Source organism: Hyperoodon ampullatus (genome assembly GCF_949752795.1).
Source record: "Hyperoodon ampullatus genome assembly, chromosome: 13".
Taxonomy (NCBI): Eukaryota; Metazoa; Chordata; class Mammalia; order Artiodactyla; family Ziphiidae; genus Hyperoodon; species Hyperoodon ampullatus.
In genome coordinates this window covers 27,169,116-27,183,661 of record NC_136926.1, presented here as the reverse complement: position 1 = coordinate 27,183,661, position 14,546 = coordinate 27,169,116, and the positions used below count along the sequence as shown (strand labels likewise).

The following is a 14,546-nucleotide window of genomic DNA, read 5'->3' as shown; positions in this document are numbered from 1 at the left end:
CAGAGAGGAGGTGGCCAGGCCCTGCAAGGTCCCCCAGCCTCCTCTGCGACGCCCCCGAGGAGCTGCCCCACCCCCAGGCTCTGGAGTGGAAAGGGGGCGATGCTGGAGCCGCCTAGGGCGACGGGAAGACAAGCCCGCCACGCGCCAATCGGTCCTGGCTGCGAGCGGGTCAAGGTCAGCCCGGGCCCGCAGCGCTGTCCGCAGCAACCAACAACTCGGGGTCGCCTGGGCAACTGCCACCCGGGAGGCTCTCTATTGGCTGCAGCAGGGGCATGTTCGCCATGCATCGCATTCGATAGGTCGATGCACCGGAGGGTCCACCCACATCCCCTGGCTGCGTTCCCGATGCAGCCCTCGCAGTCCCGGCCTCGGTGTCCGCGAGTGCAGAGTGGAAGTAACCATGAGGGGTCCCTGCGAGGGGCCTGGAGAGAAGGAAGAGATGGAGGAAGGGGCGGCGGCCGCCGCTGGCCGTCCTGCAGGGGTCCCGGAGGCCCAGAAGGGTTCGGACGCGGATTCGAACTCCGACCAGGAGAAAGAAGGTGCCTACGGGCCGAGGGGCAGGCTGGGGCCAAGTAGGCAGCGGACCCCGTCCAGCAGGAGCGCATCCCTCCGTGGACACCTTCGGGGCAGCCGGCGGCCGCTCCAGCCCTGTGCCATCTCCGTAATGTTCCTGGAGGCATCAGGAGTTCCATGATTAGAACAGGCTTCCAAAATGATGTTAAGATGCAAAAATCCTGCCAAACAGTGTAAGAAGGGCTGTCCCACCCTGACATGGGATCAGGGCTGGGTTTTCCCAACCCTCAGAAGAAACTAAAGTAATGGATGTATAGAACTTAGAATTGCTTCAGCTTCCTTCCCCATAAAATGTTCATAAAGCGTATGTGGTCTGCAATCCAGTGGAAGAGACAGCATGCACTTTGGTGTCAGACAGGCAGGGTAGGGCCAGGATCAGCTGCTACAAGCTGCATGACTTTGGGGAAAGGATTTGCATTCTCTGAGCCTCAATGTCCTCGTCTGTATGTGGGGGCAACAGTCCCTACTAGCAGGAGGAAATTCCTCTAGAAGGAAAACAAGGCTGCATAGTGATGGAGGCAGGGGAGGGGTCCACATCTATCCCTGTCTCCTATCAGGCACCCACAAGCTTGGAGAACTGGGCAAGGACACCCTCTACCTGAGGTCTTGCTGGGCCCACAGCGTCGTGCCTGCTTCCTGCTTTCTGCGCCAAGGGAGCACCCCAGAGCTCAACCTGCAGCACTGTGGCCTGGGGCCCCAGCTACCCCTGGAGGGATCCTGGGGCCAGGCTTGGAGGGCAAGGACCTGGGAGCAGCAGCCATGGGAGTGGTCCCTTCCTGAGCCCATCCACACACTCCCCTGCCTTGCTCTGTACCAGGCATGTCCCATCCCCCACAATGGGTGACAGGTGGGATCGGGGCTATGACAAAGTTCAGTACAAGGGCTGGGGAGCCTGCAAGGGGCTCATAACTTGCTGGAGAGTCAGCGAAGCTCCTGGATGGAGCCTATAAGGAGAAGCAGGTGTCCCTGGGTCTGTGGGAAAGGGAGGTCCTTCCAGCTGGAGGGCACTGAGTGGGCTGAGCCCTGCAAACAGAGCCTGGGTACTGGCTAGCTATCTGGGGCCCTCAGCTCTGGGAAGGGCCAGGCCCCTCAGGCCCCTCTCTGCCCCAGGATGCCCGGGCTCTGGCTTGTGTTGACCTCCAATCCCTACATCAAGCAGCTGGAACTTCGGGACAGCGGGCTCTGTGGGGCTGGCACGGAGGCCCTGGCAGGTGCTCTGAGCAAAAGCAGTATCTGTGGTAGGTGCCGTGCCTGGGACAGGGGGGCAGGCTACCCCCACACCGGGCCTTGTCACCCCCCCCGGCCTGCCGGTGTTGCTGGGGGCGGGGCCTCATCACAGGGTGGGGAGGGTGGGGTGGAGTTAGACCCTCAGTGGTGCACCCAGTGCTGGACCCCTCCTCTACCCTCTTCTGCTAGCCAGCACCCCTGCATATGTCGTCCTCCCAGTGCCTGAATGCAGGTGGGAGAGTGCGGCACAGAGGGTCAGGGGCTGGGCAGTGGGGGGGGCGGGGTGCTGGAGTTTGTCAGGGCTGGATTCAAATGCTGCCTCTGCGGCAGGGTGACCCTGGGCAAGAAGCCAACCTTGCTGAGCCTCAGTTTCCAATCTGTGAAGTGGGCCCAACAATGCCACTTAGACCTTGGGTATGTGGGAAACATGCTCAGCGAAGCATCTGCTCACATATGAGCTCCACGCACAGCCACCTGGGCTGTCACTGCCAGTCCCCAGAAATGTGGCAGTAGGGGCTTCTGTGGGTGGGCTGTGTTATGCCAGCCACGAATCATCAGCGGGGTGGCTGCATCTACATCGCAGGAGTCCTCCACAGCCCCACAAAGTAGGTGGTTTTAGCCTCTTGACAAAACTCGTGGAGACATGGAGTGGGGGTTGAGGTCTGGGAAGCTGCCTGGGGCCGGAGGGGACCCAGCTGATGGGTGGCAGACTCACCAACCACCCCTGGACAGTCTGACTGCAAGGCCCCTCCTGCTGTGTCAGTCCTGGAAGGTGTGCAGGAGGGAGGAGGGTGATGCCTGGCTTTGGGTCCCACCACTAAGGAGTGGTGCCGGCCCCCAGATGTGGACCTGTCGGAGAACCAGCTGGAAGCGGTGGGAGCCCGGGCTGTCTGTGCCACCCTGGCGGTGAACCCGGCTGTGCAGAAGGCACAGCTGGCAGGAAATGGCCTGGAGGAGCAGGTGGCCCAGTACCTTGCTGAACTCCTGCTGGCCCACACAGGCCTGAAACCCCTGGACCTGAGCTATAACCAGCTGAATGACCAAGCAGGTAACATCCAGCCACTGGCCAGGGCGACCATGGTGGCACTCATGTCCATCTTCCTGGGGCAGGGTGGGTGGAGTAGGCAGGACCACTCTGAGCATCCATGCTGTGGATCCTGCTCACCCCCCATTCCCGTACAGAACTCTCGGCCCATTCCCCGAATGTCTTACTGCCCACCACTGCATGTGCTGGGTGCTGACAGCCACTAGGGATCCAGCCATGAAGTATACTAAGTCCCTGCCCTCAAGGAACACATATTAACAAGATAACTCTCCATAATTATTGTGTTACAAAAGAAACAAACAGGGCTTGATTCTAGAGACGAATGTGGAGCCCCTCCCCGCTTTAGAGAGGTGACCACTGGGGAGGACTCTGTGAGGAGGAGATGTTTAAGCTGAAATGTGCAATGGGGGAGGAATCAGACATGGCAAGACCAGAGGGAGAGCATTTCAAGCAGAGGAACTATTTCCCAGGCACACAGACACCAGTGTGACTGGGCTACTAAGCCAGGAGAGAGGGTCCAGCTGTGGGATGGAGAGCCAGCAGGGCCGCAGAACTACACATCATGGCAAAAGGCATGAGGATTTCATTCCAAGTGCTGTGGAAGACATCAGTGGGATTCCTTGATCTTACCACTTTCTCTCATGCCCCAGGGCCTTTGCATGGGCCGGCTGCTTTGCCAGGAACATGCAGTTCTACCTGCCTGTGCTCAACCACCCCAATCGATTTTAAGAATCACCTGGGACCCTGGGTTAGGAATACAGATTCCGTGGCCCTGGGCCTCCTGAACCTCTGTATCCTCTTGGGGGAGATGCGGGTGCATCTGCATTTTAACAGGTGCCCCAGGAGATTTGTCTGATCCAGAAAGTTCGGGGATCACTGTTCTGACTGCTTAGTGTGAGTGGGGGTGGCGCCAGCCTTGGCTTGGGCGAATCAGCCCTAGAGTTTAACCTCCAGAGAGACAGTCTGCCTTCTAAGAAAACTACTGTGAAATCAGTGAAATTAAAAGAGAAACTCTCCCTGGTGGTTCAGTGGTTAAGAATCTGCCTGCCAATGCAGGGAACATGGGCTCAAGCCCCGGTCCGGGAAGATCCCACGTGCTGCAGAGCAACTAAGCCCGTGTGCCACAACTACTGAGCCTGCGCTCTAGAGCCTGTGAGCCACAACTACTGAGCCCACGTGTCACAACTACTGAAGCCCACGTACCTAGAGCCCGTGCTCTGCAACAAGAGAAGCCACCGCAATGAGAAGCCTGCGCACTGCAAGGAAGGGTAGCCCGCACTCACCCCAACTACAGAAAGCCTGCGCGCAGCAACGAAGACCCAACACAGCCACACACACACACAAAAAAAGGTAACTATAAAAACATTAGTTCAAAAAAAAAAAAAAAAGAGGGAAGCTCATTTAAGACTTTCAACAAACTAAGGGTAGGCGTCCCTCGGGGCCTGCACGGTCAGAGCGTTAGCACAGGAGAGGCAGTGAGCATGGAGGGGCTGGAAGGCAAGGCTCCACGAAGGCTGCACGGCAGGGATGGGCTGTTTCCCCAAGTGGGAATCTGTGGGTGGGACAGACTCCCTTAGGGGTCTCAGTATCCCCACCTGACCCAAGGCAAGGGTTGCACCTACCTCATGGGTTGACTGCAGGGGTCAAGAAGAACAAGCATTGGAACTACAGGAGGCCAATTCATGGGTATAGAACTTTCTCACCCTCCAGCTGTTCAGCAAAGTGGCAGACCACCGCCCTCCTCTCCCAGCCCTGGAGTGTCTGAGGAAGAGCAATGTACACGTCTGAGAACCTGCGGGTGTCAGATCCAGGGCTGGATGCGGGGTGTGAGCCCCCTTCTCTGGGAGGTTCCCTGGGAGGCAGCCCAGGGAGTCCTCACTGTCCTGCAGGGAGCTCTCCTAGGTGCTAACACTTCTGTGGAACTGGCGGCTGAGCCCTCTGCTCTGGGCATTTCTTCAAACCAGCCTGTGCTGGGTGCCGGCACCATGGACAGGGGTCAGATTCAGATCCCCCGAGGGCCTCCCAGGTGTGTGGGAGAGACGGGCCAGGCAGAGAGGTCTAACAGCCAGAGCCTGGAAGGATGGAAGCACAGTGGACGTGGGGTCCACAGTGGCCCAGCCCAGCCTGGTGGAACAGGCAAGGCTTCCTGGGTGAGGATGAGGAGCTCTTATCCAGGTGAAGAAAGGGATCAGCAGGTCTACAAGGGGGGCAGCTGGAGGCTGAGAACTGGGAGCAGGTCAGACCAGCTGAGTGTTGACAGAGTGGAAAGCAGGTTGGGTGGGTAGGGCTTCTGCCCATTTTATGTGTAAAATACCTCTCAGCTTTCTTACCCACCCAGCCCTGCTCTTTCCTTTTCTACACCACTGCCTCCTCGCTGCCACAGCTGTGCTGGCCCTGTCACCTCTTGCGTAGACCATGGCACAAGCCATCCAACTGGTCCCCCGGCCTCTTGTCTCCGCCCCCTCCTACCCACCTTCTCTCTTCTTAACGCATCTCTCGAGTGCCCGTCACTCCCACCTTCTTCCACTGGCTTGCCTGGCCGGCCCAGCGCCAGGCCTGCGTGTATTTCCACAAGCACATCCGCTCTTCCCCGGGTCCACTCTCCACGGTGCCTGCCCACATGCACAGTGCGTCCCTCAATCTTCAAGGTTCTCTCTGCTTTCTTGACCCCCTAGGCAGGGTTGGCCCCCACTCTGTCCCCACACCTCCCTGTTGTGGTCTGTAATAGCTAACATCCCATTAATTTATATTTATAGCTTCTCCAATAAATGTGAATTCCTTGAAGGCAGGGCAGGCCCACGTGGGGTTCAATGCCCTGACACTGGTGCGCAGCAGAGACCCCAGCCCACAGCGGGCATCGATATCACTTTTTGAAGGAATGAACAGAGTGAATAAAAAGTCTGTCTTGGTGTTTCTGAAGGGGAGATGCTTGGACCAGCCCTGGCAGAAAACACAGGACTCACTGAGCTTAACATAAGCTGGAATCACCTGCGAGGCCCAGGAACTGTAGGCTTCGCCAGGGGACTGGAGGTATGAGGCCTCGCCCAGTAAGCCCCTCCGGCCTGTCCTTTGGGGGCAGGTCTCCCAGGCACCAGCCCCCCATCTTTCGCAGCTCTTCAGAAATGAGTCTTGGATCTTTTCAGCAGAGCTCAAAGAATGTTTTTTCAGGTGATTTTCATTTTCCTGGCTCTACTTAAGGACGACAACATGTGGTCTCCATGTGCCCACTCTCATGTCACTAAGTGAGGGGTCCACAGCTGAATGTCACACACCTTCTGAGACATCACAGACAGGTGGCCAGTGGGGACACTGTGCAGTCCAGTGACACACGCTCACCGCTGGGCAGATGCAGATGCTTCCCTGAGATGACAGCCTTGCACCCTGGGATCCCAGCACGCACTCTCAAACACCCTGCCTGCTCCCTTGGGTCTTGTGGTTCGTAGGCCTTGGGAGTGGGTAGCACAGGTGCCTGTGATGCTGCCGGTGGCAGCTGCCTCTGTGGGATCCTCCTCAGGGAACAGCAGCCGCTGCCTTGCCCTCTGAGAGGGCTGACCTGGGGTCCTGCCCCACAAGGTGACAGATCAGGCTCTGTGTCCCCAGGGCACCCACGAGCTCCCACCCTCCTCCCCATCACATTTCCCTGGGTATGTTTCATCCAACAGCCCTTCACTGGGGTGCCCTCTGGGCCCTGGGCTGCACTGTGCCTTGGGGGCCCTGCCCTTGAGAGGTCCCCACTCGGGATGGGAGAGCTTGATCACTGTGTCTCTGGGGCCTGCTGCCCGAGGAAGATGGCCCAGTCCTGAGGCTCATTTGCATCCACACCCACCCTCTGTGCTTGCTTCTGGTCTTTCCACTCTGCCAGTCACCATCGTCCAAGCCCCAGGGCTCTCTTCTGGAGCCTCTGTGGTCTTCTGCTCTCTGTCCACGCTCTTTGCTCCTCGGGCCTCCGGGGCTTGGAGGCTGGGGACTGGCTTCCTCCACCTTCACATGTGGTCCCATAGGGTTGCTGTTTTGCGTCCCAGGCAAACATCTTCCTGAAGGTCTTGGACATCTCGTATAACGGCTGTGGGGATCTGGGAGCCTCCGCACTGGGGGAGGGGCTCAAGACCAACAACATGTTGGAGGAGGTCTACATGAGGTGAGAGCACGGGGTGCCCCGCCCCTGCCTCCAGGCCCACAGCCACCCAGGGACTGGGGCTCATCTTGCTGCTGTTTACCACTTCGTGCCCAAACCTGCCACACACACTCATGGTGGGGCTGCAGCCACAGCCCAGCTCCGTCCTTCTCACTCAGGTTCCTCCTTTGTAAGTTGGGACTCGTAATGCCTACTGCGAGGCCAGGGGCTGGGAAGTGCAAACGTGTAAGGCAACTTCAGCAGAGCCTGGTGCGGGGGTGGGTGGGGTGTGTGCTCCACACGAGTTTTCCCCGTTTCAGGAGGAGTGGTCAGCCCATGGCTGCTGAGGGGGCCTACCATGGGTGGGCTGCTCCTCCAGGCCCTGGCAGGGTCCCAGGCCTCCTGGGAAAACCAGAGCGGGAGCCACAGCCCAGAGGGAAGGGAAGAGGCAGAGGCCAGACAGGTCATGGGCAACTGCGGCTGAGCCTCACACCAGGGCTGCCGGAATGAGCTGGGCCTGCCTGCCATTGGCAGGGACATGTGCTCCATCCTGCCCACTTTTCCTCCTTATGGAAGGAGCCATGGCCAGAGGAGAGATGCTGAAATTCAAGGCCAAGCTGGGGTCTAAGTTAGAGGGACATGGGGCTGACTGTGGAGACAGAGTAGCCGAGAGCAGTGCTGAGGCCTGGAGTTTGTGCCCATCAGGAGTAGGAAGAGGTGGGGAGGGAGCTGGGTGGTTGTCATGGGGATAGGTACGGGGTGCCAGCTGGGGCAGGATGCGTGGGAACACCTGCTGAGTGCTGAGGGCCAGGGAGCAGCAGCTGGTGCAGGAGGTGGGGGGAATAACACTCTAGGTGAGTTTGCTGGGCAATCTCCCTGAACACTGGAGCCTCCGATGAAGCTTTTACACGCTGACCTGCCCAGGGCCCCCGGCGTGTGCGTGAAGCTGGACCTGGGGTCTGCACCAGCAGCTCCAGCCAAGACCCTGGGGGCAACCTGGCTCTGCGCAGTTGTTTGCAAGGCAGTACCATGCACATGCCTTTCTGTTGCAGCAACAACCACATCTCTGCAGTGGGAGCCCTGAGCCTGGGCCTGCAGGTCAACCAGACACTGAGGATTCCTGCTGTGAGTGCTAGCATGATGGGGAAGGCCCCGGCACAGACCTGCCTGTGCCTGTCCACACAGACCCCTCCCCCACTACATCTCCTCACCCCGGTGGCAGTGGGTACATGGGTCCCAGAGCCAAGGTGGGGTAGGGGGCCCCCTGATTCCTCATGTGACCACTTCTTCCCCTTGTCATTCACTCACCCATCTCTGGCCTGACCCAAGAACTTCTTCAGAGTCCTCCCCCTCCATCCTTCCCTCCCAGCTGCCCCTCCCCCTCAGCCCACTGGAGTTGTGCACTGCTGAAGATGGCCAGGGCCACCTGGCTTCCCCTCACCTTACCCTGCTCTTCCCCTGGCCTTGCTGGAACCCAGGGGCCACCCAGGTGTTCCGTCTCCAGTGGGGAGGGTGTGGCTGATCACTGAGAGCAGAGAACAGAGAAGGGAGGGAGGAGTAGGCCCACAAAGACCACTGTACCAGCAGCTCTGGGGGCATCCAGCCCTGCGTGGCCCTCAGCTGGCACAGGAGCCCCCAGCAGCACCCCCTTCCCCAGCCTGAGGCTCACTCCTCTCCTAGCCCAGGCTGAAGCCCAGACCTCTCTCTATGCTCTGGGTCCCCATTTCCAGCCACCTGCTGGACCATCCCCCAGATGGGAATCGGCACGTTGGATTCTGGGAGTCGAACCTGAACGTGTTGTCCCCCTGAAGGGCTGCCTCTAGGTGGGGGCTCCTTCCCACTGAGTCAGAAGCTGGGGCCTCAGCACAGACCTGCCTGGGCTGAACCCTCCCTTTCCACATCTTCCCTCCATCTCACCTCCTGCAGAACAGTGTGGGGAGGAGGGGGGAACGGGGCTGCCGACTCCTCCTTCTCACCTCCTCCTGTTCACGTCTTGGCCCTTCCTTCCCACCTGCTTCCAGGTGATCTTTCTACACCAGAAACATGCCCCTGCTTTAAATCTGTTGGACACTCCTCTCTGGACAAATCCAAGCTTAGTGTGTCATTCACAGCACATGGGCTCTGGGCTCTGCCAGCAGACCCCCCCACCCCCCACCTTGAGGCACATCATTCTCAGCCCAAGCTGCTTGCAATTCTCCTACCACACAGTGCAATTTCTCAGCCCAGCTTTGATCCTGCGGCTCTTCTTACTGAAATGCCCAGCTCCACCCACCTCACCTGTAAAGCTCAGCTCGGGGGTCTTATCCCCTGCCCACCCTTTACCTCCCAGGGAGGGTTGGTGCACCCGGTCTCATGGCACTCTTCACATTATACTGTTATGTTTCCTTTCCTCTCCTCCCTGCACCGGTGAGCTCTTTAAGGGCAGGGTGTGTCTTGTGTGTCTATGTCTTTGGCTCCCAGCACAGAGTGGGCGAAGGGTGGGGGCTCAGTCACTGTCCACTCCCTTCCTTTCTTCCCCGACTCCAGCCTCACCAAGGGCATCATGTCTGAGGGAGGTGTCTTCTGAGCTGAGGGAGCGGGGCCGCCCAGAGCCACATCAACAAAGATGAGGGAACCCTCCCGCCTCCCTGGGCTCATCGTCTCTCACCTGTGTGTGTGTTTCTCAGGTATCCAGGAATCCTATGTGAAGTGAAGGCTCCTTTGGTGTTCTCAGGTCTGTCCGGGCGAATCCACTGTCTACCCTAGAGCTGCTGGAGTTTTCTGTAAGAACTTCTCATAAACCTCAACTCTGATCCTCCCAACAGCCCTAGGAGGTATAACTTTCCCCATTTTAGAGGGAAAAAAGTGGGGATTAGAGAAAGTGCCCAGCGCAGATACATGGCGTGGCCACATCCAAGTTCAACCTGGGTCATGATGCCACTCAGACTTGCCTCCCACCCCCGTGTGGGGTATCACGGTGGTCTCACCTCAGACCCCTGCCTGGGTTCTTCACTGGCCGAGAGAGAATAGGTGGCTTAGGGGGCACAATGCTCACTGCTCACCAATGTTTGGGTTTGCAGGTTCAGCTCTTGCAAGGCGGCCCCTCTCCCTGTCCAGTACTGGCTGCAGGTGGATCCTAGTGCTGGAAGATTCACTTGGGGAACTGCACAGGAGATGAGAACCCCTTTTCACTCAATTTTGCCTTTTTAATATAGAAAAAAATGTCAGGGCTTCCCTGGTGGCGCAGTGGTTGAGAGTCCGCCTGCCAATGCAGGGGACACGGGTTCGTGCCCCGGTCCGGGAGGATCCCACATGCCGCAGAGCGGCTGGGCCCGTGAGCCATGGCTGCTGAGCCTGCACGTCCGGAGCCTGTGCTCGGCAACGGGAGAGGCCACAACAGTGAGAGGCCCGTGTACCGCAAAAAAAAAAAAAAAAAAAAAAAAAAAATGTCACTCTTTCCTAAGGTGGTTAAACATTAAGGAGAGGATCCCCAAATACAAATTATGAAAAGAGTCTAGTCACAAATCACTGCTTATTCTACCTCTGATTTTCTTCAACCCAGGCCTGAGTCAAAGCCTTTCCAGAGATGTGTTTACAGCTTCAATCCTTCAGGCTTGGGACAACTAATGCCCTAATAAGCTTCTTTGATACCTTGGGTACATAAGTAAAACAGTCAAGTTCTCAGAAAGTGATAACGCACAGCCTTGTAATGGGTTTCTCCTCAGGATATCCATGTGAACAGAGAGTTTGATGACCTCACCAGCTCAGTGAAGGTCATTCTTCCAGGGCTTTGCATAAAGATGGCTGCCCACAGAGTAGAGTACAAAAAAGAATTCCTGCCCGTCTTCAGACCGTCTGAATGACTATGTTGTATGGTTTCCTCATCTCTCCCATCTGCCACTTCAACTTTGAGATGCCTTTCAACACATGAGTCTGCACCGAGTCCCTATGTCAACTGGGTGGTAAGTCCTACGGAGCCAGGCTTCATAGTGACTCAGACACCGGTACTAATCGGGGCCTTCCTTTGCTCTCACTCATTCGTGTAACACGAACTTGTATTATATGTTGCACACTGAGCTGGGCATGGGGTCAAAGATGCCCAAACAAGACCCTGCCCTGGAGACCTTTGGACACAATTAAAATATAAGGTGGTCTGCAACTGGCATTATCAAAGTCAACTTGGGAGAAGGCAAATGGACACAGCTTTTTTGGAAGGCAATTCACCATCATGCACCAAGAGCCTTAAAACTGCCTGTCCTGCGATCCAAAGTTCTGACTAATCTGCTCCACAGAAATCACCAGAGATGCATGGGAAACCAGATGCCCAAAGATGCACATGCAAATGCTGTTTATAATATGAAAATTGGAAAAAATCTAAATGCCCAATAACAGGGGATTGGTTAACTACAATTTGGAATTCTGTAAACATTAAAAGTCAAGTGTTCGAAGAACATTTAACAATTTGTGAAAATGCACATGATTGATATTAAGTGAGAAAATCAGGATAAGAAAATCACATAAAAAAAAAAGAACCCACATGGTTTGTCTGGCAGCTCCTCAAAAGGTTAAACATGGAGTTGACCATATGACCCAGCAACTGCCCTCCTAGAGAAATGAAAACATATGTACACACAAAACACCTGAACCATCTGAAACAGATGTTCATAGAAGCATTGTTCATAATATCCACAAAATGCAAATACCCACCAACTGATGAGTGGATAAACAAAATGTGGTATACCTATACAATGGAATATTATTTGGCAATAAAAAGGGATGAAATCTGGGGTGATGGAAATGTTCTAAAATTGATTAAGGTAATGTTTGCACAACTCCATTGACATACTAAAAGTATTTGAATTGTATACTTTAAACAAGTGAATGGTATGGTATATGAACTGTGTCTCATAAAGTTGTTTAAGAGAAAAAGGAATGAGGGACTTCCCTGGCAGTCCAGTAGTTAAGCCTCCGAGCTCCCAATGTAGGGGGCCCGGGTTTGATCCCTGGTTGGGGAACTAAGATCCTACAAGCCGCATGGCGCGACCTGAAAAACAAAAAAAAAAAAAAAGAAGAGAGAAAAAGTAATGAAGTACTGACACATGTGACAACATGGATGAACCTTGGAAACATTATGCTAAGTGAAAGAAGTTAATCATAAAAGACCACATACTGTACGACTCCATTCATATGAAACGTCCAGAATAGGCAAATATACAGAGACAGAAAGAAGATGATAGGTGGCCTAGGGCTGGGAGAGGGGAGGAATTGGGGATTGACAGCTAAAGGGTATGGGTTTCTTTGGGGGATAAAAATGTTCTAAAACTGATAGTGGTGGTGGTTGCACAACTCTGTGAATATACAAAAAACCATTGAATTGTGCACCACTTTAAATGGGTGATGTCTGATATCTCAGGAAAGCTATTAATAAATAAATAAAATCATGTTGTTTGGCCCAACTTGTATGGATAACAAATGTATACATGAATATACTAGCAGGAAAAACAAACAGAACAACCCTGGCATATTAACAATGTTTGTCTCTAGGTTGTGGCTTTATAGATTTTATTTCCTTTCTGTTTTTCTGCATGTTCCACACTTTCTACTCTATAAATATGTGTTACTTTTACAATCAGAAAAATTAATTGTACTTAAGAAATGGCCGGTGGCACAAGCTACAAGTCAGCTGCGCGCGCTACGGCCTGAAGGAGGGCACCCCCATCCCCAGGACGAGGCCCTAACGCCCTGAGACCGTGTTCGGAGCCGGGAGGTGACTGAAGGTAAAGGCCCCCGATCCTGCGGGATAAGCGCCCCTGAAGCCTGCTCTCCCCGCCCCACGCGGGGCCGCTCCGGACGGCGACCCTCCGGCCTCCAGAGCGGTGAGACGACCTCTCGGTTTGAGCGCGGGGCCGGACCAGGGGTGGCGGGACCGGACCAGGGGCGGCGGCACCCTCTCCTGCTTCCCCGGGAGACCCTGCCTTACTCCAGCCTGTCGTTACGCGACTGCCCGCGCCCTCAAGATAGGACACCGAGCGCAGCCCAGCCCGGCATCTCCTTCCCCGCCCCGCCCCGCCCTGCGGACTCCCTGCGGCGGTCCCCCCCCCAGCGGACAACAGGCAGGTTCCGCTGCGTTGACAAGGTCAGGCCTCCTGGAAGCCGCCTACCTGGCGTAGACAGAACAGGAAACCGGAGCGCCACTCCCACCTGAAAGCCAAGGTCTCGCGGGAACACCCACCTGCGCTCTTCCTTCGGCGACCCCGCAGCCTTCCCGCCAAACCCACGTCCAATCAGAACGCACCACACTCTGGGGTCGCGTACTGGCCAATCGGGAGCGGGATTCCAGACCTTGGCCCGCCCCATGGTGCTCCAGACCAATGGGTGTTGGCGGCGGCGCGTCCTAGGAGCGCGCGGCGCGGCAGCAGCAGTTGGGCGGCTGCAGCCGTTGAGGTCGGGGTGCTGTGGTGGCTCTCACCATGGTACAGCCGGGCGGGCGGGAGGGCTGGAGGCCGTGTCCCGGGCAGAGGGGTGGGGGCCGGGTCTGAAAGGATGCCCGAGGAGCCTCGTGTGGGCGTCCGCCCCCCGATCGCGCGGCCATAGCAGAGGCTGAAAAGGAAAAACTGCGAAGGCGGCGTTCTCGGCCGTGGAGCCACAGTTCCCATCAGTAACAACGTCCGAGTTCGAGAGCCGCGGCAGTCAGCTCGCCTCTGCACGTGGTCTCTGGGCTTAGGGGAGGCGGGCAGTCCTGGCTGCAGTGGACGGGCCGCCCGGCACGTGGACAGCAGGCACAGCGGGCAGGGCTGGCCCCCGGGGCTGGTGGGGGGCCGTGCTGGGGAAGGAGGTCATCTGCTGAGAAGGGGACACAGGACTTGGTCTGGAGGAACTTTCAGAGAGGAAATGGAACCGAGTACAGAAATGTAAACAAACTTCAGCAATCCAGGTGAGGTCGGCAGTGCGCTCGCTTTCTGTTGACAGCGAGAAATGACATCCCCGAGCACTTCAATTCCTTTCACTGTTAGACAGTCAGGTGGACGTGGTCTTACAAACTACGGAGCTCCCCAGCCGCATTTTGTAAATGAAGACATTGGGGTATTTCTTCGGATCACAGAGCTGGCTCTGATCACACTGGGGCTGAGCGAGTAGAATGACACAACAGGCATCCTGTGAAATACAGTGGATCTGGATTCAAAGCGAATAGTGTGCATTTGAAAATGGTGCGGTTGGGTGGATTTCAAAGGACTTCCCGGGGTGCTGATGGAGTCCTCCTCTGGGGGAGTGATTTCGTTGTCATTGGAGATCTTTCCCGAACCGAATGCTTCCCTCTGGGATGATGTTGGGGGATTGCTGCATCAAGCTGGTCTCTCCTGCTCTGAGATTTGGTGCTTGTATAATAGAAAACAAAACTTCAAGTTCTGAGGACTGTATGTAAGTCAGAATTTAGTGTGGGTGGCACACCTCAAATTTCATGTGATCGCCTCTGTGTATTTGTAAGGATGATGTGTCTAAAATCACACAGGTGATTAGGGACTGTAGAGTTACATTCCCGGCAAGAAAGAAATGGTACATTCAAAATAGATACTCACAGGACAATCTTTAAGAAGATACTATTTATAA

At 56.0% G+C, this 14,546-nt stretch overlaps 1 protein-coding gene across 1 annotated transcript; it reads left to right on the top strand.

Moving 5' to 3' along the window:
• Window positions 1–400: 400 nt before the first annotated feature.
• On the top strand, window positions 401–13,143 carry LRRC74B (leucine rich repeat containing 74B; the record flags this gene model as incomplete). The annotated part of the gene is given in 12 exon segments (XM_079718157.1): window positions 401–539; window positions 1,131–1,256; window positions 1,667–1,703; window positions 1,705–1,811; window positions 2,642–2,848; window positions 5,766–5,875; window positions 6,868–6,983; window positions 8,012–8,084; window positions 9,626–9,643; window positions 9,647–9,721; window positions 10,664–10,791; window positions 12,699–13,143. Coding segments are annotated over 12 exon segments (1,581 nt in total).
• Window positions 13,144–14,546: the final 1,403 nt, after the last annotated feature.